The following is a 24,801-nucleotide window of genomic DNA, read 5'->3' as shown; positions in this document are numbered from 1 at the left end:
CAGGACCCATTCTAGGCACTGCAGATAAATTCTAGACAAAGTTAACTCAAGGAGCTACCTTCCAACAGGGAAACCAGTAAGTAAATAAAGAATAATTTCTGATACTGCTGAATGCAATGAGGATAATGAAGCTGAAGGTGACAGAGCATGATCAAAGGCCAATGGGGTAATTTTAGTTAGCATGGATGGGGAAGTGACTTTTGAGAGGAACCTAAATAATGGTGGGAGGAGTCCATTTTAAAACAAATTCTCATAGACCCCAAGTGTTTATAAAAGTTACCTGTATTAAGTTTCTTACATATATATAATCTTCTTATGCTTGCGGCTCTAATACAAACCTGAAGCCCCCTAGACCACATATTATGGGAGTAATACATTTCCTTCTTGTCAGAGCTACTTGCCATGAAAAACATTCTGCCTGGTCACCAGATTTGGGAACCACTGGCCCAACAGGCACTCATGTAATTCTACTCTTCTAGGTCCAATTTTAAGGAGAAAATATCCTTGGGAGTGGGGTGAGGACGAATTATGTAAGAGAAGTAGAAATGCAGACGAGGGGGCTCAGAGGAAGATATTAAGCTAATTCTGAAATGGTTCTTTGAAACAGGAAGAACCAGCAACTAAGGACAACAACCAAATTAAACGAAAATGAAAAGGACTTTAATTTTAGAGGGTGTGAAGAAAGCATGCATGGGGGAAAAATGGTGAAACGTAAGTGAAGCTGTAAAAGATTCTTATTTAAAACGAAGTATAAGAAAACCACTTTTTTAAAATGAGCTTTAGACAATGCCTGACTACACTTCTGTCCTAAAAATTCAAAATAACCATGAGATGAGGCCGGTAAACAGAAAGGAAAATGAGATAGGAGCTACTTGACCATAAGACATTTTAAGATGTTTATTATTTACCTGCACAAATTAACAGCAACTTATACAACTGAACCAGGTTACAATTAATTCACAGTAACGTAGGCTAGCTTCTATCTGCCACAGACAAGAACACAACTAAGTCTCCTCAACAGATGATTTTATTACCAAATCTACATTCTGGCTTTTATAACTGTTTCACAACACCTGGCACAGTGCACATCTACAGCATTTATGACTAGAAATGACCCTGAAGGCCCTTCAGAGAGCAGAGGTGAACACTTTCTCATGGAGAAAGGCCAGCTTTTCTAAGCGAGTTCGTTTCAGTAGCGGGAGCCATTCCCAGTGAGATAACTCCACCACATGGTACCCAAGCTGATTCAGCTGCCGCCTCTTCATATTATGTAGTCCAAGCAGATCCCTGGAACCATAGCAATACTGGTTCTTGTTTGTCAACTGAATAGCCAGCTTCACTTGTGGGGCCTGCCTGCAGGCCGGGGGGCACAGGCCAGCCATCTCCATGGCCTCCAATCTGTCTGCTGTATTGCAAAGGGAGCTCCCCATAGGTATGGCCGCCTCCTCCTCTAATTTCATGGGCTGCTGCCCACTGTCTGACTCAGTTTCCCCCTGCAAATGCCCTCTTGATTTCCCTTTTAGTAGCTGATTCATCAAATCATCTGTAAGGCTGATTCCCACATGCTTAAGCCTTAATTTGGCTACATCTTCAGTTGGTGTGGCTTCTCTGTTAAATGGTAATGGCTTCATGTTAACATCAAGCTGAACCTCTAAATCAGAAGATCGGGTATGAGGCAAAATCATATGGTGTTTGACATACTGGGGCCCACCCAACATGGTCTCAAGTAAAAAGAGAGCTTCTAGGAATTCAGGCTTTGAGTTCATATCCTTCCTTGCTAAATTCCACAGCATTTCCAATGCCTTTTGCTGAAGGTGAGAACTAAGACGATTGCCTCTGTAATCTGGACACTCAATGCCAACTGTACCATCAAGAGTATACAGCTCCTTGGTGACCTCAAACTTACTTCTCTCCTGAGCTAACCTGACAAACCCTGGACTCAAAGCGAAATCTATGAGCTCTACTGGAAAGTACTCAGAAAATGCCAGGCCCAGCAGGCAGGTGAGCAGGTGTTCTGGGTATCGGTTGAACTCAGGCATCTTTCTGTGAATCTCATTTATCAGGCTAGAATAAAACTCTTCTGCATTGGGTGGCTTATAATTCAGAGTTCCAAATGACCACAGAATCTTGGCAACATCTTTACTTCGACAGTATGCTACCCTAGGAGGCAAAGAAGCAGCCACAGCATTCATTACCCCTTCATCCAGGATGCGTAAGGCCGAGCAGGCAAGAGTCAGGTGCATGACACCTTGAACTCCCAGGGAAGGAATTCGCTGAGGCGCAATCTGTCCAAACTGTTTCATGAAATTTACGTGATCCACATGAGTGAAACGGAACATTTTAAGAATATTCACTAAGGCATAACTACTCAGATGCTGCATGTCAGCACAAGCCAGGTCTCCCATTTTCCGCATGACAAATTCAGAGAGACTACTACTTGATTTAAAAAACCCCAAACAGATTGTACCAACCTCCTCTAAATTGATCAAATCTATATACTTGAGGATTAATGACTCCAATTTTTTCATTAGGTCCTGAGGTGCCTGACGACTTTCACCTATAATATAAATTAAGTGAATCAGCTGGGACAAGGATAGCTCTTTCCAGTGCAAATTAAGATAACTAAAAAAGATTTTTAAAAACCGAGGTACTCTGCGGCCCAAGTACCGCCAGAGGTCAGCCACCAAGAGAAGTTGATCCAGACTCATCTCCCATACCTTATGGCAAAATTTGGTTTCAAACACATCGAGCATTGAATGGGAATGAGGAATTCCTAAACTGACAAAGGCTTTCAAAATACTGATCAGATCTGGGGCATCAAAGAGATTTATGTTTTTCACACTCAGCTGGCAGAGCAGAGCAAAGCTGGCACTGGACAGCAAAACAGGATGCTGCTCTGCAGGCAAAGAGCTCAGCTTACAAAAATAGTCAGCAATAATTTGAGGCTGGAGATTATCTTGATAAACTGTGACTTTGTGCAAAATTAGTTCACCTTCTGAAACAGACAGGGGCTGACAAGTCTCAGACCTGTTATAGCTGTGAAGCTGGTATTCTGGTCTTAGCTGTAGGAAAACTCGAGGGTCTTCAAAGGAATCAAAAGTTTCTACATCCTCTTCATCAACTCTCATGGCCCTGGGTGAGCCCGGCTTCAACGTGCTGGCCTTAGAGGCAGAAGCCCTGCTGACTTCCAAACTGGGGAGGGTACTGCTAATTGTCAGAATTCTCCCAGAAGCAGAGGTGCTACAAATGTTAACTTTCTTGGCAGGATGGCAGAGGCTGTTTTCTGGAGAGTCCTGTCCTTTGCGCCATGTGCAGCTTCTCATAGTCCAACATGCCACACTTTGGGTTGCACTGTAGGTAAAAGGATTGCAAAAAGCTCGATATCTTAAAGGTTTTAACAGCTTGAGAGTGGCTGCCATTCTGGTGTCAGTACTGATCATTTTGGCAGTCAGAACACAGTCCTCACAGGTTTGACCAAGCAATTTCTTGTTTACATGGTTCTTGATTAGAGCTGGATGGGAAGGCATTCCACAGAAACTGCCTGGAAATCTTCGGCATATCACAAGAGCCATGGATCACAAATGACTGGGCCAGAATTGGTGCCAGATACTGAAAGAAGGGTAGATGAAGAGTAAGTGGCTTCCACCTATCATAATACCAAAATTTACACACTATAAAAAATGGATTAAAACTACACCACTGTCCACTCAAGTAAATTCAATGCTGGTGAACACCCAAACCACAAGACAGCATACATCAAGGATAAACCCCAAGTACCTTGCATAAAGGCACAGGAAAGCCCCAAACCCAGGGTACTACTGGGCAGTTCTTTGGACTGCTCCTCAGTCTGAACTTCCTTTGTCCTCTGGACAGACTTCCTTTATGCTTAGAAACAGCTGTTCCACTAACATCCAACAGGAAGGAGGCAGGCAGATTTCCAAAAAGAAAGCTGGGAACAAAAGTGAGCAATCTATTCCACCTCTTTGATATCAACACATAAAGAGCATAATTGGAGAATAAGAAAGTTGGTAAAAGCTGTCATACTAACAGCTAAAGTAAAAAGTGGGATTTGGGGTAAAGTGTAATTAATTATACCCACAATAACCTTCCCTGTTCCTCCTTTTGATTACAGAATTTGGTTGTTCTAATGCTGTTCCTGTACCTCTTAGAAGATGCCTATCCTCCTTCCAGACCTCTCCAGTCTAAATCACTATCGCAGAGTAGTCATGCACTTGGGAAGTAAACTCAAAAACTCACTCACAAGGAATGAAATTGTGCCATTTGCAGAGACGTGGATAGACCTAGAGATGGTCATACAGAGTGAAGTAAGTCAGAAAAACAAATATCATATAATATAGCTTATATGTGGAATCTAGAAAAAATGGTACAGATGAACTTATCTGCAAAGAAGAAATAGAGACACAGATGTAGAGAACAAATGTATGGATACCAAGGGTGGGGGGTGGAATGAATTGGGAGATTGAGATTGACATATATACACTACTATGCATAAAATAGATAACTAATGAGAACCTACTGTACAGCACAGAGAACTCTACTCAGTGCTCTGTGGTGACCTAAATGGGAAGGAAAACTAAAAAAGAGGGGCTATATGTATATGTATAACTGATTCACTTTGCTGTACAGCAGAAACTAACACAGCATTGTAAAGCAACGATACTCCAAAAAAATTAAAAAAAAAAAACTCACCCACTTTGGTGGGGGAGGGCAGAAGGCTCAGGCCCTACTCACTGTCAATTCATGGGTGGGACACAAAGAGCATCTCAAAGCTGGGCTCAGGGAGCACCAATTCATGCAACTGCCCTGCTGACAAGGGGGCAGCACAGCTTTCCTCTGGAGGAGGCAGATTAGCAATGCTTCCAGTGAGTCAGGTGTTGATTATCCTGCCTGTGAGCAGCACAAGTCCCATTTTTCTCCTATAGTAGAAACCATGAGAGGCTATGAAAATGACTCTGCTGTACTCTTGCTTTCAATGTTTATTGTCTTTCCCTCCACTTGAGAAATGCCAAGGCCTGACAAAGAACACCCAGGGAGCCCTAAGCTGCCAAGATATGGACCAGACAGGGCTCTTGCTGCAGAAAATCCCATGAGGGTTCTAAGGGTGCCAGAATGACTTTCTGAAATGCCTAAGCAACTCCCCTGTCAGTCCCTTCCTTCCAGAGCCCACAGCATAAGAAATAGAGGACTGCAGGGCAGGCCAGTAGCTTTTTTCAGGTAGCCCAGCTACACAGGCTTCTCTGGATGGCAGAAATGTATGCTCTAATTTCTTTTTGAACCAGAACAGAATTCTCTCATGCCAAATCTTTATACGCTTGGTTTCTTACTGTGGCCTGGGGACCATTCTGCCCACTATGTTTCAATCTGTGGGTCCAGATGCTATAGATCAGATGTTAGCAAACTATGGCTCAGAGCCCAAATCCAGCCCTCCATCTGTTTTTCTAAGTAAAATTTTATCGGAACATAGCCAGGCCATTTGTTAAATATTGTCTATGGCTGCTTTCTCACTACAAGAGCAGAGTTGAGTAATTTTGGCAGAGAATATATGGCCTGCAAAGCATAAAATATTTACTATCTGGCCCTTTACAGAAAAAGTTTGCTATAGACCATTAGCTTACTCCTCTGAATGCATATGGCCAACTTTTTAAAAATTAGAAAACATCAGAAAAACAGTACTGAAATAATTTTTTCTTTAACACTTAGATGATAATTAAAGATTTATGCCTCAAAATAGTCACTAGGAATCTCAATTAATATTGCAGCACAGGCATGGTGGGAACAAAGGAGAGAGCAATTAATGGAACTTTTCAGCTGACAGAACAGGGCTTTTAAGAATACCTGTTTCAGAGGACTTCCCTGGTGGTCCAGTGGTTAAGAATTTGCCTTCCAATGGAGGGGATGTGGGTTCGATCCCTGGTCGGGGAACTAAGATCCCACATGCCACAGGGCAACTAAGCCCGCATGCCGCAACTACTGAGCCCGCGCACTCTGGAGCCTGCGTGCCACAACTAGAGAGAAGCCTGCACTCCGCAATGCCCACATGCCGCAACAAAGGTCCTGCATGCTGCAACTGAGACCTGACGCAGCCAAATAAATAAATCAATAAATATTTAAAAAAAAAAAAAAAAGAATACCTGTTTTGGAACCTGGAATCTAAATTTAGTTCAACACAACCTGCAACTAAAGCAATTGTTCAAAGTTCTTCTTCTCATCTTGGGAACTAGATCTGAAGAAATAACTTAAAAAAAAAAAAAAGACAAAATTTTTTTTTTAACAATAGCAAAAAACGGAAAACCCATATGTCTCTCCAGAAGGAGGAGGGTGATTTACAGAATAAGTGTATGTCAGGCATCAACACATGGAAAAGTACATACAAATACTCAGTGGAACAAACAGAACACAACAAGTGCCATCACTTAAAATACACTGGGTTGGCCAAAAAGTTCATTCGGGTTTTCCCAAATGAACTTTTTGACCAACCCAATACTTATATAAAAGGAAAGTAACTATGTAGCTTCTTTGTTGGGAGACTTTCTGCTACACCTTTGATAAATTAACTTTTTTTCCCTTTTATTGGGGTTAAAACTGTTAAATAGAAGAGTACATGGATTAATTTAACAAATACTTTTATAAATAATATAATTTTATTTTATTTTATTTTTTAATTAATTAATTTATTTTTATTTTTGGGTGTGTTGGGTCTTTATTGCTGCACGCGGTCTTTATTTGTGGCAAGCGAGGGCTTCTCTTCCTTGCAGTGCGTGGGCTTCTCATTGTGGTGGCTTCTCTTGTTATGGAGCACGGGCTCTAGGTGCACGGGCTTCAGCAGTTGTGGCTCACAGGCTCTAGAGCACAGGCTCAGTAGTTGTGGCACATGGGCTTAGTTGCTCCATGGCATGTGGGATCATCCCGGACCAGGGCTTGAACCCGTGTGCCCTGCACTGGCAGGCAGATTCTTAACCACTGTGCCACCAGGGAAGTCCCAATAATATAATTTCAAAAGCACATTAAATAATTTAAGTTACTGCAATTAATACTACCTAAGAGTACTTAATGAGATTACTGTATGTGGTCCTGAAATGAACAAAAGAACCATGTGGAACATCAATGTTTGACTGGTGTAGATCCAGTGTTTTGACTTGATGTGGCTCTTTTTGATACAGGCGAAGGGACTTCCCTGCTGGTCCAGTGATAAGACTTCACGCTTCCAATGCAGGGGGGCGTGGGTTCGATCCCTGGTCTGGGAACTAAGATTCCACATGCTGCGCGGCACAGCCAAAAAAAAAAAAAAAAAAAAAAAAATACAGGCTAAGTCCCAAGATGGAAATAACAAGAGCCACAACTGTCTTAGGGTCTCCACTGTGCCAAGCCTTGAATGAGCTGCTTTATCTGCATCAGTTCCAATCCTTACAACTTTTCTGTAAGGTAAGTTTTATTATCTCCATATTGTTGATAAGGAAAAAGAGTCTTCACAAGATTAAGAAACCTGCTGAAGATTACACAGCCAAGGGAAAGAATGGGGTTTGACATCACATTAAAGATTATCTGATTCCAAAACCCACATTGCTAGTGTATTGGAGAGACAAGAAGGGGACTCAGATTCCAGACAGGGGTGTGGGGAGGACCCCAAACAATCTATACGGTTTCCAGGTGCCAGGAAGCTAGAGGACTAGAACTAGGTGAGCCCAAAAGCTCCTCATACCTCTAATAGTCTAAGATCCTAGCTATCACTAGTATATACTACTTATAAAAAGAACAAAAAGAAGATCTCAAAGACCAAAATCTACATGAAGGAATGAGTTTACAAGATGCCCCAGTATTAAGGTAAAGAGAACTATAATTGAAGTTTATACATAAGTTCAACATAGAAGGGAAGTAAAGGGAAACCCCAGGAAAATGATGAAGGAAGATCCCAGGACTACAGCTGTGAGCAGACACAAAGAGCAACTAGTTTATGCTGGAGGAGATGGATATTACATAGGAGAGAAGATTTACATTTCTGACGGGTAATCTGAGGACCAACAAAAATGATTAATTCCAAACAACACAAAAAAGTTGTACAAGACAGAAAATGTTATCATATTACTCTCCTTACTCAGCTGTAAACAATAATAACATAATCTTACTTATATAAACCTTGAATATCTGCCTCACCAAAAATTATGAGCAACCTATGTTGGGACATTAAAGGGAGGGGAAGTGGGGTAGAAGAAAACTGAGTAGTGATACAAGAGACCTAGAGCATCAAAGTCCATAACAAAGAAGTCAAAAGATTTTATAGACATAGATATATCCTAGAAATCAAGAAATAGAAACACAAATGTTATTTAGAAATACACCAATGAATGCCAAAAGAAACAGGCAAATAGTTGAAAAGTGCCTCTGGGTAACAAAAATGGAGGGAGAAAAGAAAGGGAATTAATTTTAGTGTTACAAGATCTGTCAAACTATTTGCCTTCTTTTTTTTTCTTTTTTTTTGGCGGCGCTGCATGGCTTGTGGAATCTTAGTTCCTGGACCAGGGATTGAACCTGTGCCCTTGACAGTGAAAGCGCAGAGTCCTAACCACTGGGCCACCAGGGAATTTAACTACATAAGCCACATATTTTTTTTTTTCTTAATAAATTTTTTTATTTATTTTGGGCTGCGTTGGATCCTCGTTGCTGCACGTGGGCTTTCTTTTACTTGTGACGAGTGGGGGCTACTCTTCGTTGTGGTGTGCGGGCTTCTCACTGTGGTGGCTTCTCTTGTTGCAGAGCACGGGCTCTAGGCGCATGGGCTTCAGTAGTTGTGGCGTATGGCTCAGTAGTTGTGGCTCACGGGCTCTAGAGCACAGGCTCAATAGTTGTGGCACATGGGCTTAGTTGCTACGCAGCATACGGGATCTTCCCAGACCAGGGCTCGAACCCGTGTCCCCTGCATCGGCAGGCTGATTCTTAACCACTGCGCCACCAGGGAAGCCCCAAGCCATGTATTTTTAATTTAAAAACTTAAATTTACAAAATGCATGTTCTAACAGGAAATTGAAGTGTTCTTCAAGAAGACAATCAGGGACTTCTCTGGTGGTCCAGTGGGTAAGACTCCATGCTGCCAATGCAGGGGGCCCAGGTTCCATCCCTGGTCGGGAAACTAGATCCCGCATGCCACAACGAAGATCCCATGTGCTGCAACTAAGACCCAGTGCAGCCAAAATAAATAAATAAAAATAAATACATAAAAAGAAAAAAGACAATCAGTGAATAGAGAAAGCAACCTACATACTCAAGGAAAATGCTGAAAAGTTATTTCTAGTACAAGTACTTCCTATTGTCTGTAGAACTTCTCTGTGGATGCCCAGTAACAGAACGATGACAAAATAAATAATCTTAGAGCCATGCAGAGTGAAATAGCAAATGGCAAACAGCAGCTACTCACTTTTTCACCATGCAACTTTTAGCACAACTGTATAGACACCATATCTATGTATACAGATCTGAAATATAACCACTTCAGAAGCTGGGTATTAAGTACTGTGGAGAAGGAAAGGGAAGAAACACAAGGAAGATATAGAATCAATAAAGCAGAAGAGTGGGGGGAAAAGGCACTACGAAGGAGAGGAGGCCAGAATGTTTTGCCCAGATAGAGAGAAATATAGCTGAGAGTTAGTTCCTCCTTACTTAAGGGCTCCCAGACAATCCATAAGAAAGCTGGAAAGAGAACACTATGAGATGCCCAATCAATTACTCCCGATGCCTCCTCTAAAGGTTCAAATTTATGTGACATCATTTCACAAAACCCCTTTCCTAGTTAAGTGCCCCAAGGATACTCTCCTTTCCATCTCCTCTTTAGGGGTCCTAAAGAACCAGAGTGGAGCCTCAGAGACCACTGGACCAACCATGGCTGTTCTGAAAGGCACTGTCCAAACCACCCTGAATGATGTGATTTCACAAGAGTGAGAAATCTTACCTTTCCACCTTCCAGGTACAGGTCTGAGCAAGGCCGAATAGCTTCGTTTTAAACTACAGTCCAGAAGTTAGAGGAGGGGAGCCAGGCGGAGGAAGGCAGCCATGCTAACTGTAGATTAAGTATATGACACCCTCAGCATATTCAATTTACCAGTTACCGGATCTCATCCCTTAATTCTGATTTGATTCTTTTGCTAGAAAAATTTAACCCACTTATATCCTGATAATATTACCACAAATAAATGGATACTTCAAACTCCATTTTTCTTTTAGCAAATAACGTGTTGAGTAGCCCTGAGAATTAAAATAGCAAAAAACGAACTTTCTCTAGGCACTGCAGTCTACGAGAGGGTTGACAAAAATCCCAACATGTAAACTACCTGCACCCACAATCATGTGAAAAAATTTCCAAATAAACAGTCCAAGTACCTATCACTGTTAGCACAACCAAACATTTGGTTTTATCTGTTTTCCTAGATTTGCAAGGCTGCACAGTATAGTATTTCAGACAAGTGAAGGGGAAACATCAGAATTCTTTGGTATCAAAGTTGACTTATTTGAATGATGAATGACAAGGCTTTGTTGGGGACCAGGAAAAATAAACCAATGAATGGGGAAGAAAATCATACTGACAAGTTAGATGTGCATAACTGCCAAAAACCTCACTTTCTCAGTTGTCTTATGCAGCACAGAGTCTTTAGGTTTTATTCTGGTCTACCAGGCAGAAGCAAATTCATCCCAGAGCTTGCCCAAGGCCATTCAGAGCAGTGAGTCACAGAATCTAGGCGACCGTTCCTACTATTCACAAAGTGTGAGCAAAGTGCAGAAAACATAAATTCAGATTCCAGCAGCAACAAATGACTAAAGCACAAAACATTAGCCATGTTGGTGCTAAAGCACTTGGCTCCAGCTCCACAGGATGAAGCCCCGTCCAAGGGTCTGCAGTGAGTGGGCAATGAAGCATCACCCGAGGAGGCCCATGAACGTAACTGGTATGGAGAGGCCCCAAAGCTCCCTGAGTCAGGAAAGAAGAGCTGTGTCATGATTTGTACGGAAAGAGAAATGGCAATTCTTTTTCTTATCCCTGGAGAAAAAAAAAGGGAGGGGGACATCAATAACACCCTTAGACTTGTGCAACCAGAAACTATCTGTTAAAAAATGGGGAAAGGGTATATATCGTATTGATATTTACTGAAGACTCAACCTGTCCCAGGTACTAAGCAAAATGCCGCAGGGCCCTGCTGCTCAAAGTGCGGCCTGCGGAGCAGCGGCATCAGCCTCACCTGGAAACTGGTGAGAAACGCAGAATCTCAGGCCCCACCCCAGGCTTACAGAATCCGAACCTCCAGATTCCAGGGAATCGCATGCATATTGAAGTGTGATAAGAAAAGCGGCAGAATATCTCACTACGCTCTCACAACAGACCTGTGAAATAAGTACTGTTATATCTCCGTCTCACAGAGGAAAACTCAAGGTTCAGGTAAGCAGCCTGCCAAAGGCCACAGAACTCCGGGTCGCCGAGGTTCTCCCTAGAGCCGGGCCTTGGACAGGTGCCCGCAGCCCGCGCCGGGAAGCGCAGCCCAGCTCGGCAGGGAGCGCCGCCACGGCCTCCTCTCTGGCCGCCGTTACTCACCTGAGCCTGTCGAGCGCGGACGCCGCAACACCAGTCGCCACTCCCGCGAGTGGCCGCGCCTCGGCGACTTCTCCAGCTACACCCGGGCCGCACAGCCCCACTTCCGGCCAACTACCCGCTACTTCCGGATGCTGCGCGAGTGACGGGTGCGGCCGAGGCTCAAAAGACTCTGTCAGCGTTTTCCAAGGACGTTTTCCATAGGAAGACGTTGCTGCAGAGATGGGACCTGCGGAGGGAAAACACCGCTGTGGATGGACGGCTCTGGAAGTCACTTAATAGCCTAGATACAGGTTCGAATCTCAGACCGCTACTCAGGGTTTTATGGCCTTGGCGAAGTCACGTAAATTCTCTAAGCCAAGTTTCTTATCTGCACAATGAGGTAATCATGCATTTATAATAGAGATATATCTAGAAAGCGTTCTCAGGAGGAGAGTTAGTGATGGATAGACAAGCCTGTTAGGAGAAATGGATGTGAGGAGCTGGTCTGAAAAGGCCAGAGCTTTGGCAGATGAGTCAGGGTGATCCTCCACCTCCCCAAGTAGGGGGGCTCCCACCTGATTGGGTATGGGCAACCCAGGCATGGAAGAGACTCTCGAGACTTCCAGGAGGACTTGGCCCAGACGGCCGTCCCTGGGGGCACTGGAGACAATCAGTGTGATCAGGGTGGTCACACCTTATCCGTGCCTTGGCTGCTGGTCCACCCATCCTAAGGGCTGTGAAGGGGACCTGAGAAATGATGCTCCCTCCAGGGCACCGTCTTGACAGGGAGACAAAGCCAATGTAGGGAGGACACGTCACTGCAAGGAGAGGCAAGCCTGGCATTCATATCATTTAATTTAATTTAATTTAATTTAATTTAATTTAATTTAATGATATGAACAGAAGTTATTTCAGAATTATTCTGCTTAATCAAGAATAAATAAGTTCTAACTTTTGGTGAAAAATGAAGCTGTCATTGCCTTTATTAACTCTATTTTCTCCTACCTTTGGACAGTTTGAAAGCAATGATGTATTGGATGATCAACACCTGAGCTCTGTGGAGGGCACTGTTTGCCTGGGGGTGAGCATTTGGGGCCCTAGACCACTGACACCACTGCTCAGAGAGGGTTCTCTCACCGGGGCCGGACCAGGGCAAACACTGTGAGTTGCTGATTATGACTCTGTCCTTGCCAGCAGAACCCAGAGAGAGCCTAGGCGATGAAATGAACTGTAACTGCTCCTTGGCAGCCACGACAATCCCGTTCCCCTTTGCCAATACTCAATTTCCCAGGCTCCCCTGAAGTGAGAAGAGCATGTGACTCAGTTCCAGCCCACAAAATTTAAAGGGAATGGTGCTGTGAAGCTTCTTGGAAAGCTTTTACTTTCATGATGAGTGCTGCTGCCTCAGTCACTTCATGCAGCTGTGGCTGCCGCCTTGTGGCATGGAGGGAACAACATGCAAAAGATGGGAGAGGAGGAGGATGAAAAGTCTAGGTCCTTGATGAACCAACATCTATGACACTTAGAGGATGCTTATGTCCAGACTTTTTGTCAGGTGAGGAAAAATGAACCACTCTTTGAGGTCCTGTAAATCAGGTTGTGTTCCTTGTAGCAGAGTGCGTTCTTGATTGAGGGTCTTTGTGAGGATGACCAAAGGAATTATAAAGGACAGCTCCCTACTTGAAGCACGCTTGGGTCGCTTCTGCCTTTGGGGCCTCACCACTAATTACAAACCAGTTCTCAGCCTTCATGTGTTCTGCCCTCATACTTCGGTTAATCAGTGTAAGGTGGCTCAGGACGCTGCAGGCTGCATCTAGTTGTCCTGCATCACCTGCCTTCTGACCAGCAGTCTGGTATCCAGATTCTGAGCTGGAACTAGCTTGAAACCATTTTGGCAACAGTCTGAGCTGAAGAGAAAGCCCCTTTGGGCAGAAACGTGGAACCACTACTCCTCCTGGGCAACAGGGAGGAGCTTGGGCTTTGGGCCAACTTCCTGGCACGGCCCAGTGAGCACCTCCAGTCTCATGCCTCCTCTGGGAAATGTTTACTCCAGCTTTGCCCTCCACACCCCCGTCACCCAGCCTCACCTCCCACACCTGCAAAGACACAAGCATGCCAAAAGAGTGCCATTCAAGAGGCTTTCTCCATTTTATTTCTTTGGGAAAAGAAAACGAAGTCTTTCCATCACATGTGGTAGAGATATATATTTATATATATTTATATATAATTTCTTTTGTGGTTGGAAATCCCAAAGCTGAGTCTGTTCATACTTTTTTCTATTTTTTTTTTCCTACTAATGCCTCCTCTTCCCCCTGCCCCTCTGGCCCAGGCCCAGTTTCTGGGGCAGGTGCAGTGAAGGGTGAGTGGAATGGGCAGTGATTGCCAGGACAGCCCCCCACCCAGCTCAGAGATCTGGTGAGGGGCACTGGAAAGGGCTGTGCAGAAGGACAGAGGCCACAGGGGCACTCCTGTTTTTGTGGGGGATGCACAGCTCGTTAAACAGTCACCAGTCATGGGAGGAGGCTGGTCAGGGGTCGGGGGATTGCTCACAGTAGTTGCCAGCTCCCTCCACCCTGCCCCACAAACCCAGTCTTGTGGGTGGGTGGGAAGGAGAGAGTGAAAAGAGAGAAATACAAGGGCTGAGGGCCAAGCCTCCTCCGATTTTTATTGCTGGTGTGTTAGAAATTTGCCTTTCCCTTCTTATTTTGGGGAGATGGACTCTGAGAGGGCCCCCAGAGAAGGAAGTGACATTGGCTGCCCCAGTCCCCACTGATGGCCATGCCAGGCCTACCCTGGGCAAACACTGGGCTACTTCAGGCCTCTGGGACCCAGGGGTCAGTGATCCTCTCAGTTCAGTCTTGCTCTTCAAGAGCAATCATAGCCACTCCCACCCCCCAAAACAAGGGCCTCAGGCTCAAGCTTGGGCCCAGTGGAACTTGGAAGTGGGCAGTGCACCAAAGATCAAGCAGTTTTCTACTGGAAGAAAAGGTGAGGTTTGGGGGAAGAGACGGCCTAGGACAATGATGTTCTGAGCATGAAAGCAGTAGGCTGAGCACAAAAGCAGAAGGTGGCTGAGGGAATCAAGTCAGGGAAAACACAAGAAGACATCACAGACACTCATGTGACCTCAGAAACTAGGTGAGGGGAGTGCCTGAGAGGCAGGTGGCACTTAATAGCTGTAGTTAGAGCTGGACAGTGGCCCTGGGTGTGGGGTCAGCCAAGCAGATGGGGCTGTTGTCCTGTGGGATCCTGGTCAGAAGGGTGAGGGTAAAGCTAAGAAGCCTCCAGGTGACCATTCTCAAGAATAGGATGGCAGATCTTCCCTGGGCACTGAGCCTCCAGCCCCAGCCCTTCTCTCCTCCAGCACACACATATGGACACACACTCAGGACCAGGCCAGGCTCTGAGGCCTGAGTCCAAGAGACCTTGGCAGGGAGGGGCTGGGCAGGTAGCCCTCTCAACCACAGGTAGGCCACCTGCTCCCACTTGTCCTGCCAATCTGCCCAGGGAGGGAGAAAAGTACTGGAAGGAGAGAGGCCAGGAGTCCAAGGTGTCAGCTTTGGCAGAACTCACGCAGGCCCCCTCAGGTTACATGGCCTAGGAGATGGGTACAGAGAGCATCTCTGGACACAGGGTGGCTGACAGTAGCAGTCCAGACCCACCAAGGAGCTGGGCACCTCATAGCACTGCAAGGCCTGCCACCTCTCCAACAAGGGAGTGCCAAGAAAAGGAGCATGAGTTCCCCTGCTGCCTGGGCTCCTCATCCCCCCTCACTCTGCCCTTCCCCTGTTTCCTCCTTGGGAGGAGGGTTGAGTGGGCTGCCCAGAGGGGCAGTGGTAGAGCTGGGAGGCACCCAGTGAGGGGAGGGCAGGGGAGGGGCCTGGTCACAGCTGCTTTGAGAACCTCTTTGGTCTGGGGATACAGGGGACATGGGGAAAAGAGATGGCAGGGAGGGGATACTGGGGACTCTGGCCTTTGACTGGGTATTTGTCAAAAGGCCACATGCCCAGGTAGGGGATCAGATTTCTGTGGACTCGATGCGCTCGAGGCGGGAGGGGGTCCAGGCTTTCTTCTCCTCCCCATGTTGGGGTGTAGGTGTGCTGGCACCTCCCGCAGCCCCCCGCTCTCGCAGCCGCCGCTCCAGCTGCTGGTTGCGCTGGTACATCTCCACATAACTCAGCTGCAGCTGCTTCTGGTACTCTATGACCTTCTCCTTCTCCTCCAACCACACTCGGCGCTCCTCTGCGAAGCTGGCGCCCTGGCGCTCCCGGGCTCGTCGCTCAGCTGCCAGCTCAGCCTGCAGGCGCCCCACCTCCCGCCGCAGGGCCCGAGTCCCACTCTCCCCCCCAGCATCCACCTCCCCATCCAAGGAAACCAGGGAGGCGGCAGCAGCCACCCCAGCCTGACGGCGCATCTTGGCCTCGTCGCTCTCGCAGGTGGCCAGCACATCCTGCGGCTCGGCCGGGTCCACTGGGGTCAGCGCCGGCTTGAGGCAGGCAGAGGGCAGCTCGCCCTCACCCAGCTCCAGGCTGGCCTGTTTGCTGCTGAAGGAGTCCCTCAGGCTGAGCAGCTGCTCCTCCTTCTCCCGCAGTGAGGCCCGGCCCTCCCGCAGCTGCGAGCGCAGCCCAACAATCTCACTCAGCTTCTGGGACACGTCTGCCTGCGAGTCCTTCAGCTGCTGCTTCAGTAGGGAAATCTCCCCAGCCTTCTGGCATACCTGGGCAGGGACAGGTGAGAAGAGAAGTCAGGGTGAAGGCAGAGCTCTGCTCACCCCCACCCCAGCCCCCATATCCAGCCCCAGGGCATCAAGCTGCCCCGGGGCTCAGGGTCAGCTCCTCATCATGGCAGAAATGACATGCAGGCTTCCCTCCTCTGACTTGGGACAGACATGGCTAATCTCACACAGCCTGGGACAGCTCTGGTCCTCACAGACACTCCTAATTGATCCCTGCACAACCTTCACTCCCCTTGTGATAGCTGTGGGCTGCTGCTCTGGGTTCCTCCAGAGAGACAGAAGGAAGGGGACACAGGGAGATGCCCAACCCCCCAGTCTGCACCTCCCACTTAGTTTCCTCCATCCGGGGCAGGAAGTCGGCCTGTTCCTTCTGGCAGGCGGCAACCTTGTCCTCAAGCTCTTCCCGTTGCCTCATCAGCCGGGCTGCCTCCTCCTGCAGCTGCTTCTTGTCCTGCTGCAGCCGCAGCACCTGCAGCTGTAGGCCTTGCTGGGCGCGCTGGGCGCGCCGGGCCACCTGCTGCAGCTTCCCACTGCAGCCCTGCCGCAGCTCAGCCAGCTCACGCTCCCAGGCCTTCTGACGCTCCTCCAGCACCTGGGCCACTGCCGCCTCGCTCTGCTCCAGGCTACGCCGCAGAGCTGCCACCTCCTGCTCCTTCTCCCACAGCCGTTCCTCTAGCTCCTGGATCAGAGCACTGGGCGAGGGTGGTGAGCAGGCCGCAAATGGCAGGCCTCCACCTCCGCCGTCCCCTGATCCCAGGTGGCCTGGCCGCCCCATGGATGAGGATGACCCACTCTTGCTGGAGGCCCGCACGCTGTCGGAGGTTGCCAGGTCCTGGTAGCCTGACCCACCACCGCTGCTGCTGCCACCACTGCCACTACCATAGCTGGCAGTGCCAATGCGGTTGATGTGGCTGGTGGAGGCACTGAGGGGTGCCAGGTGCTGGCTATAGCTGGAGCTGTAGGTGGGCAGGCTTGTGAGTGAGTTCCGGCCTGAGTCTGAGAGGCCGCCCCCACCCCCACCCGCTGGGGTCATGGTCCGAGACTTGTCCAGTCCACCCTTGAGGCCACCAGGGCCCTGTCGTGCCTCAGGGGTCCCGTTGGTCTGGGGGGGGCACAAGTTCTGCATGGAGTGGAAATTTTTGGGTACAACAGGCTTGAAGGCCGAAGGCCGAACTAGCGGCTCTGAGCACTGCACAAAAGCAAGGAAGGGGGAGTGGACATCAGGATGGGACCTTAGCCTTGCCCCCAGTCTCTTCCCTCTGATCTAGACTTGTTCAGCCCCACCTCCCACCCCCGTTGGATCTCCATCCTGGGAGTCCCTCCTGGCTGGAGTCCCACCTTACATCCACCACCTGCCCCCCTCACAGCCAGGTCTCTGCCCTGACCTACCAGCTGGAGTTGGCCCCCAAGGCTCCCCAACCCAGCTTCTATCTCAGCCCCTACAACCCAAAAACGTCCAGGAAGGCCCACTTCACCCTCCTCTCTGGGCCGCCGCCCGCCCCAGGAAAAGGCCCTGGGGACTGACCTGGTCTAGCTTGCCAGAGGTGGCCAGGAGCTTGGGTGGGTGGCTGGGCTCACGATACTGTGGTGGGGCCTTGTCACTGCCGCCGCTGCTGCTGCTGCCACCACTGCTGCCCACCACATTGCCGCAGACATCTGTGTGGTCATTGCCCCGTAGCTCGCCATTGAGGTAGAGTGAATTGGCGAGAGCCTTGTCCTCTGAAGGGTAGCGGCCGGGCCTCTCCCTGCTGGCCCCACTGCCACGGGGGCCAGGGAAACTGCCTTGGCTGCCCCCACCCCCCGTGCGGGTGCCCACACTCTTCATGGCGAACTCCTGAGTGTGGGCCACCCCACTGCCCACACTGCCCATGGCCAGGCGAGGGTCTGGGGGTCCGAGCTCAGAGGGCCGAGGGGCAAAGGCCAGGAGGGGATCCCGCCCTGGATCAGCGCGCACAGGCAGTGTCTCCAGCTTCGCCATGACTAAGCCAGGGGGGCACTGTGGGCACAGGTGGGAAAGCAGATAGGTCAGCCCCACCTCCACTCCCACCACCCCATGCAAGCCCGGCCCGGCAGCACCTGCACCCAGCCCCTCAGTGTCCCCTTCCTTATAGTGGGTACAAGAGTTCCCAAACACCCAAGGTAAAGGAATAGGGCTGGGTAAATAATGATAGCTTGGTAATAGGGGCTGCCCGTTGCACACCTGACAAAGCCCAACCCCCAGGGACCATGCACCTACCCTCCTAGCTTTGCTCTGCTCAGTATTCCATTCCTTAACTCCCACCTCAAACCCACCTCCTTCATGAGCCTCCCAGACTCAGTGACCCCCTCAACTCTTCACTGCAACCCCCAGAACTCAGGTGTACTTTACTCAGGGTCTGGACCCCTATATCCCAACCTCATGGGCTGGGGAGATGGGGTTGGAAGGGGACAGCAGTACCTGGATTCAGTAGGGAAACTCAGAACTTAAGGGAGGGAGAGAAACCCACCCCTATCCAAAAACTGTGGATGGGAGTCCTTCCCGGCCCCCTAACCTAGGGTGTTGCAGTCAAGGGCAGAAGTGGAGGCTCACTACCAGCGCAGGATCCTCTCCTTGCCTCTCCAAGGGGGTGGGGGGCCGACGGGTCCTCAAGCCTTGGACGCTCCGAGGCCCGGTCTGCAGGGGCCATGTGCCTCACTCTCGCAGCTCGGCCAGGACCAGCTGCGAGACTTTGGACGGGCCGACTGAGCCATCCCGGACTGCAGTTTTCTCCTCTGCGAAATGGGAGGAATGGAGGACCTACCTCGCAGAGCTGCCGCATGCCAGGCACCACAGGACGGCGGGCGCGGGGAGGGGACAAGGGTATTGGGGGTCGGGTGGGCGGGAGCTGCCGCGGCGGCGCGCATCTGGGCCACCACGGGCATGCCCCGCCCCTCGCGGACGGCCGGGGACCTCAGCTGCAGCGCTTAGCAGGGGGCCCTCCCGGAGGTCTTCCCAACTCCGCCGCGTGGGGGCCTGGCACGAGAGGGCCCCCTACCCATGGTCAGTACCTCAGCAGAGGCCCCCGGGCCGGCTGAGGCCGGGGCAGAGGACGCAGCGCCGCCAGCGCGGGAGCCTGCCATGCCTCCCTCCAGGCCTGCTGTTCCTACAGGTGGGCGGGGGCAGGGGCGGGGCCTCTGCGCCCAGCGGCGCCCAGGAGGATTCAGCGCCTGCAGAACCCCTCCAAGAATTCACTGCCTTCGGGAAGACTTCCTGGATTACCCCCCTCCCCCGCTCCCTGTGGACCTTGACCCTGCTCAGTTCACCGTGAATTTCTCTGAGCCCTTCAGTGGACGTGCGTCCCTCCTCCCCCAGGGCCGGCCCACAGGAGCAGGGGGAGCAGGGCCTCGTGTTACCTGCGCTCAGGAAGGCCCCGCTTCCTGGTTCCTTTGTCTCAAGTCCGCACCTGGGAAGACCTGCCCCAGAGATCCTCATATCCAGCCAGGCAGTGGGAGCAGGCAGTGCCTACTGTGAGTGTAGACGCTCAAATACGTGTGCCAGAAATGGAAGGGGGCGCCCTTCAGGCCTTTAACCCCTGTTCCCACCAGAAACCAGGCAGGGAGGCTTCCTTCTCTACCAAGGTGAAGGGGTACAGGTAGCAGCCCTTGGCCCCTTGAGTGCTCTTCAAACTGTCTTCTACCCATATGCCCATTTTTAATGCTGTGTTTGTGCTATCAGGCCCCAGACCAGGGGAGCCTTAACAAAACTCTTGCCCTTCAGTCTTCTGGCCATCACACCTGGAATTACAGCCCTAGGTGGTTGGAAAACTTACCACAAACCAGTCCACACTGCCTGTGTAAAATTCCATTCTATCAGCATCTCCCCCCGACCCCCCAGGTGTGGAGAATAGGACTTTACTACATTCCTCCCTTAAGCTAATCTGTTCCACATGTCCCACAAGGCTGAGACTTAGGGTGAGGCAAGAGAGGCACCTAGGGTGCAATTTAAGTGCAGGAGCAGCAAGCGCAGGACCCTGAGAGTGAGTGCCTCCATTCATCTGGTGCCCTAGGTGCCTCCCTTTTTTTTTTTTTTTTTAAATATCTTTGGCTGCATTTGGTCTTCGTTGCTGTGCACAGGCTTTCTCTAGTTGCGGTGAATGGGGGCTACTCTTCGTTGCGATGCGTGGGCTTCTCATTGCGGTGGCTTCTATTGTTGCGGAGCACAGGCTCTAGGCACGCGGGCCCAGTAGTTGTGGCTTGCGGGCTCTAGAGCACAGGCTCAGTAGCTGTGGTGCACGGGCTTAGTTGCTCCGTGGCATGCGGGATCTTCCTGGACTAGGGCTCGAACCCGCGTCCCCTGCATTGGCAGGTGGATTTTTAACCACTGCGCCACCAGGGAAGCCCTAGGTGCCTCTTGACTCACCCTGGCCATGCTGTCTCCACTCCCAGTATACTCCAGCCCAGATATCCCCCTCCCAGCCTAAGCATGACCCCCTTCTCTAGCCATCTCTGGATGCAGTGTAGGGAGCAGCTGGGGACTGAGAGGGTGGAGGCTGTGAGGCCTGAGGCTTAGAACCAGTGGGAAGATCTGGGCAGGGAGGAAGAACGGACAGAATTTCATACAGATGGTGTTCAGGGGGTGGGGGCAAGGGAGGAATCTGGACTGGGGCACCAGGATGGGTGTGACACCCTTAACTTGACAGGAAGAGAATGTTTGGGGGAAATGGGTGATTTGAGGAAGACCAGAGAAAGATATCTGTCACATACCAGATGGAAAGAGAGACTGGAATCATGAGCATTCAAGGGTGGTGTGGGTGGCGCCCAGCATGGAGCTCGAGTGGCAGAGCCCCAGAAGACTGGGAGGTGGTGTGGGAGTGGGAAGAAGGCCAGGAGAAGGCAGGCCCTGAAGACCAAGATGGAGTGGGCTGCAAGAATGTGGGGGCAGCTCCTGGCGTTAAAAAAGGGGCCAGGGCTTCCCTGGTGGTGCAGTGGTTAAGAATCCGCCTGCCAATGCAGGGGACACGGGTTCGAGCCCTGGTCCGGGAGGATCCCACATGCCGCGGAGCAACTAAGCTGGTGCACCACAACTACTGAGCCTGCGCTCTAGAACCAGCGAGCCACAACTACTGAAGCCCACAGGCCCAGAGCCCATCTCTGCAACAAGAGAAGCCACTGCAATGAGAAGCCCACGCACTGCAACGAAGAGTAGCCCCCGCTCACTGCAACTAGAGAAAGCCCGTGCCCAGCAACAAAGACCCCACGCAGCCAAAAATAAATAAATTTATATTAAAAAAATTTTTTTTAAAGGGACCAGGTAAAATTGGGATTGGCGAGGGTGTCCTGAATTTGGCAGGTGGAAACATCACTGGTGTCTATGAGAGAATGATTTCAGAAAAGTGGTGCAAGGCAGAGCCAGACTACAGGAGTAGGAGGGGGGTCTGGAGGGAAAGATGGAAGAGTTCCCCTCTCTTTTAAGAGAAGGCCAGAGAAGGCAGTAGTTTAAGGTGGTTTGGGATCCAAGGGCTCTTTTCTAATTTTAGAATTTAACATGGTAGAAACCTGAGTGTGGCGATATCCTGAAGGAAGACATCAATAGTGAGATTAGAGATCTAGGCAAGGGGGCTCCACCAGAAGCCTGGGTGTGGACAGGAGCAAACCTCAGAAGTGATCATGTTGATCATGAGAGTGACAGGAAGGTTCTTTGCAAACATGTTTGTGCAGTACAAACATGCAATACTACCTTCTCTGAGATTCAGGAAAGGAGAATCTGACCATAGTTTGGGGCTGATCATATTCCACCCTGACCCACTGTTTCCCTGGATTGTGTGTTGTCCCCAGGAAGGTCTGGATGCCCAGAGCCCTGGATGGATGGAAATGAGGTCCCAGAACTGTTTCCTGAGCCTCCTATCCCTGTGGTTTACCTGGGGAATCTTTGACTACCAACCCACTGCAGCTCTTCCTGGAGTCTCTCTCCCCAAAGAGCTTCTTGCCATAATTCTAACCTGTTATGGTCAACCCCATGCAAACGTTCCCTGCCCCTTCTCTCTCCCAAGCTTGGGCTGCTGAAGCTTCTTTCCACAAAACCCCAGCAGGCACTGGTAGGATAAGGAGGGGCGTATGTTTCCCTGATAGGTGGAAACTGAGCCCAGGGGAAGGGTTTGAGCTTCATTTGTGGTCAGGGTCCTGAACTAGCCCAGGTAGCTGAGTGTGGTCAGCAAAGACAGCCTCATGGCCTCAGCTCAACAACGTGGGATGACAGCCTGTTGCCCGATTCTGCCTCTATCTCTGTCCTATCAGCTCTCAGTGCCTAGGACATTACACACAGTATTAGTGGTCATGAACAGGCCAAATAGACAATACCTGGGGGTTACATGGGCAGGTCCTTCCATCCTACAGTGACCACCCACCCCGCTGTACCTGTGTCCCTCCCAAAACTAGGAACACTCCACCCTTCTCTTGGGTCTCAGAGGCCCCAAACTCAGCCCACTCACCCCCTAAAGATCTCAGCAGCCCCTCCTGCCAGCATCCTTGTGGGGGGCTCCTCACTGGGCTTTCTTCCCCAGCACTCCCTCCCCTGTGCAGCTGCCAAGGGACCCTTTCGAAAGGGCAAAGCCGATCTTGTCTGTGCTCTGCCCAAATTCTATTGCACCAAGTGCAATAGAGTTATGGAGGTATCAGCTCCAAGTGTAAATCCCAGCTCAACTGATTAGGGGTGGAACTGCATGCAGGTTATTCCACCTTGGGTTCTCACACCTACCTTACAGGAATCTTAAGAAGTGAATGTATTATGGGTAAATGCCTGGCATTCCTCTCAGCCCTCAGAACCAGAGCAGAGCTTGCAGCAGGGCCCCCAAGGCCTCTCCTGTTGCTCATCCTATTTCCCTTGACCTGAGCCCCTCTCCACTCTACACACAAAATCTCTTCTCAGCTCTCTGTGCCCATCCTTCATCCTTCAAGGACCAATCCAAATGCTGCCTCCCAGGACAGCATCCCTGATCTACCCTGGGAGAGGGGGGAGGGCGGTCTTGGAGCACTTGGCTCAGGCCACTCCAGGGATATTTCATTCTGAGACTGGCCTGTGAGTACTCCCAGGGGGAACGGACGGCAGTCTTGGGATCTCTGGCCCCTGGCACTGAGGAGATGCAGAGAGAATGCGTGTGGGAATGCTAGTTATGAGCAATGCAAAGAAGCAATGAATCGGACAGGAAAATCAGGAAGGGCTTCCGGGAAGAAGGACTGAGGGAGAAAAGGTATCAGGGGCACTGTAGGGCTTTTGGGGGTGCAGAGGTCTCCAGAACTTCTTGGTTGGGATGTGTGAGGGAAGATCCATCTTCCCTTGGCGACAAAGGGGGAAGGGCCCCATCCCCTAGATCCTGGCTCTGATAAATCCCATGTTTCAGAACTGACGGGGCTGACAGCGCCCCCAACACGCACCCCGAGCACACACACGCGCACACACGAGCCTCCTGCACGGGGGTGGGGGGGTGGCGGGGGGCGGGTGTTCGGGCGCTGCCCGCGACAGATAGAGACCCCGGCCACAGGCCATCCCGAGGAGGTGCCCGGGGCTGGGGTGGTCTCTGCGGTGGGGGAAATCCCTCCCGTACCTCCCGGTGCTCCCCACCAAGGCGTGTGGCCCGGGGGGCGGGGCGCAGAGGGAAGAGGTGACATAATCCGGGCCGCACCCCCTCCGGCCGCCACCTTCCCCCAGGCCCTGCGAAGCATCCATGACATCATCGGCCTCCTCTTCACTCCCCTCACCCCCAAGGATCCCAGCAGTGGGACGCGCCCCCTCCCCGGCTCCGGGTCCTACCGAACGAGCCTCGCGGTGCAGCGGGCAAGGCGACAGGTCGGAGCCGGGAGGGGCGCCGCAGTGGGCCTGCTTCACTTACTCGCTATCTCAGGGTCCGGTGCGGGGTCTTCGGCGCGGGCGCCGCCCGCCCGGCTAGCTGGCGCAGCCAGAAGCCCGCCCGGCTGGGCGCGAGGCGCGGGCCCGGCTGCGCTCCGCGCCCCTCCCACTCCCCGCCTGGGCCCCGCCCACTCGCGGCTGCGGCAAACGCGGGCACGCCCTCCAGCCACGGCCCCCGGGCCCGCCAATCCCCGGGCTGGGGCGGGGCCCAATGCCTTAACCCTTTCGTCTCTGCGTCCAGGCCCATGCGTGGGACCCCTCTCTTTCACCCACCCCAGGACGCCGCGAGTCTGCCCCGAGCCCCCTGCTCACTCCCTGTTAACCCTCAAGACCCTTGGGCTCAGCCCCCAGTCTTTCCTCTTCAATAAATCCAGTAGGACCGCGCCCTCCTTGAACCCCACATCTTTGGCGACAGGGAGGAGCCCCTCTGGCTTGGGGAAGGGGCTCTAGAAGCTAAGCCCCGAGCCCTATTGCTCTCGCGCTCCCGCTCTTCGGGACGCGACTTCCCAGCGAACGCCGTGGAGACCTTGCAAGTCTGCAAGGTGGGGGCGGGGCGAGCCGTCTGGAGTGGATCCGACAACGCGCTTGGAAGACGCTTCTGGGCGCGGGGACAAGCAGGCGGGCATACGGGAG

At 50.8% G+C, this 24,801-nt stretch overlaps 3 protein-coding genes across 19 annotated transcripts in view; all 3 read right to left on the bottom strand.

Annotated features, from left to right (window-relative positions):
• UBOX5 (U-box domain containing 5) overlaps positions 1–11,721 on the bottom strand; it is a 42,280-nt gene extending 30,559 nt beyond the window's left edge. For 2 of the 5 annotated variants that reach the window (XM_007195833.3, XM_057528748.1), the window contains exons 1-2: positions 11,594–11,612; positions 9,962–10,069 (exon numbers count right to left, since the gene is read on the bottom strand). The gene's annotated coding sequence lies outside the window, so the exon portion shown is untranslated. Of the gene's footprint in view, positions 1–9,961; positions 10,073–11,593 lie in introns of those variants that run through there. The other 3 variants (XM_028162250.2, XM_007195837.3, XM_007195834.3) reach the window with 2 other exon arrangements.
• Positions 844–11,622, bottom strand: FASTKD5 (FAST kinase domains 5). Of its 6 annotated transcripts, none has more exons than XM_007198525.3 (3): positions 11,594–11,622; positions 9,962–10,069; positions 844–3,609 (listed from the first exon to the last, which is right to left on the bottom strand). In XM_007198525.3, the coding sequence occupies exon 3, from the start codon at positions 3,570–3,572 to the stop codon at positions 1,128–1,130; it is 2,445 nt and encodes an 814-aa protein (XP_007198587.3). In that variant the 5' UTR covers positions 3,573–3,609; positions 9,962–10,069; positions 11,594–11,622; the 3' UTR covers positions 844–1,127. The 6 variants fall into 6 exon arrangements, with proteins under 6 accessions (XP_007198587.3, XP_057384724.1, XP_057384723.1 ...); XM_057528741.1 differs by lacking the exon at positions 11,594–11,622 and adding an exon at positions 4,753–4,937 and having other exon boundaries at positions 9,962–10,044; XM_057528740.1 differs by lacking the exon at positions 11,594–11,622 and adding an exon at positions 7,059–7,280 and having other exon boundaries at positions 9,962–10,014.
• Positions 11,722–13,738: 2,017 nt separating the features above from the next.
• On the bottom strand, positions 13,739–24,303 carry LZTS3 (leucine zipper tumor suppressor family member 3). Of its 8 annotated transcripts, XM_057528744.1 has the most exons (6): positions 24,152–24,293; positions 19,680–19,791; positions 18,902–19,058; positions 17,833–18,303; positions 16,630–17,496; positions 13,739–16,289 (listed from the first exon to the last, which is right to left on the bottom strand). In XM_057528744.1, the coding sequence occupies exons 3-6, from the start codon at positions 18,971–18,973 to the stop codon at positions 15,591–15,593; spliced, it is 2,109 nt and encodes a 702-aa protein (XP_057384727.1). In that variant the 5' UTR covers positions 18,974–19,058; positions 19,680–19,791; positions 24,152–24,293; the 3' UTR covers positions 13,739–15,590. The 8 variants fall into 8 exon arrangements, with proteins under 8 accessions (XP_057384727.1, XP_057384728.1, XP_057384729.1 ...); XM_057528745.1 differs by lacking the exon at positions 19,680–19,791 and having other exon boundaries at positions 24,152–24,303; XM_057528746.1 differs by lacking the exon at positions 19,680–19,791 and having other exon boundaries at positions 24,073–24,293.
• Positions 24,304–24,801: the final 498 nt, after the last annotated feature.

This window comes from Balaenoptera acutorostrata, chromosome 15 (genome assembly GCF_949987535.1).
Source record: "Balaenoptera acutorostrata chromosome 15, mBalAcu1.1, whole genome shotgun sequence".
Lineage (NCBI taxonomy): Eukaryota > Metazoa > Chordata > Mammalia > Artiodactyla > Balaenopteridae > Balaenoptera > Balaenoptera acutorostrata.
The sequence above is the reverse complement of the archived record's forward strand: the minus strand, read 5'-3'. Positions and strand labels throughout refer to the sequence as shown.

Coding starts and splice junctions, on each gene's coding strand:
- FASTKD5 (XM_007198525.3), bottom strand. CDS start 3,572: ATGGCTCTTGTGATATGCCGAAGATTTCCAGGCAGTTTCTGTGGAATG.
- LZTS3 (XM_057528745.1), bottom strand. CDS start 18,973: ATGGCCCCTGCAGACCGGGCCTCGGAGCGTCCAAGGCTTGAGGACCCG. Junction 17,497..17,832: donor CCTCTGGCAAGCTAGACCAG/GTCAGTCCCCAG, acceptor GCTTTTGTGCAG/TGCTCAGAGCCGCTAGTTCG. Junction 16,290..16,629: donor TGGAGGAAACTAAGTGGGAG/GTGCAGACTGGG, acceptor GTCCCTGCCCAG/GTATGCCAGAAGGCTGGGGA.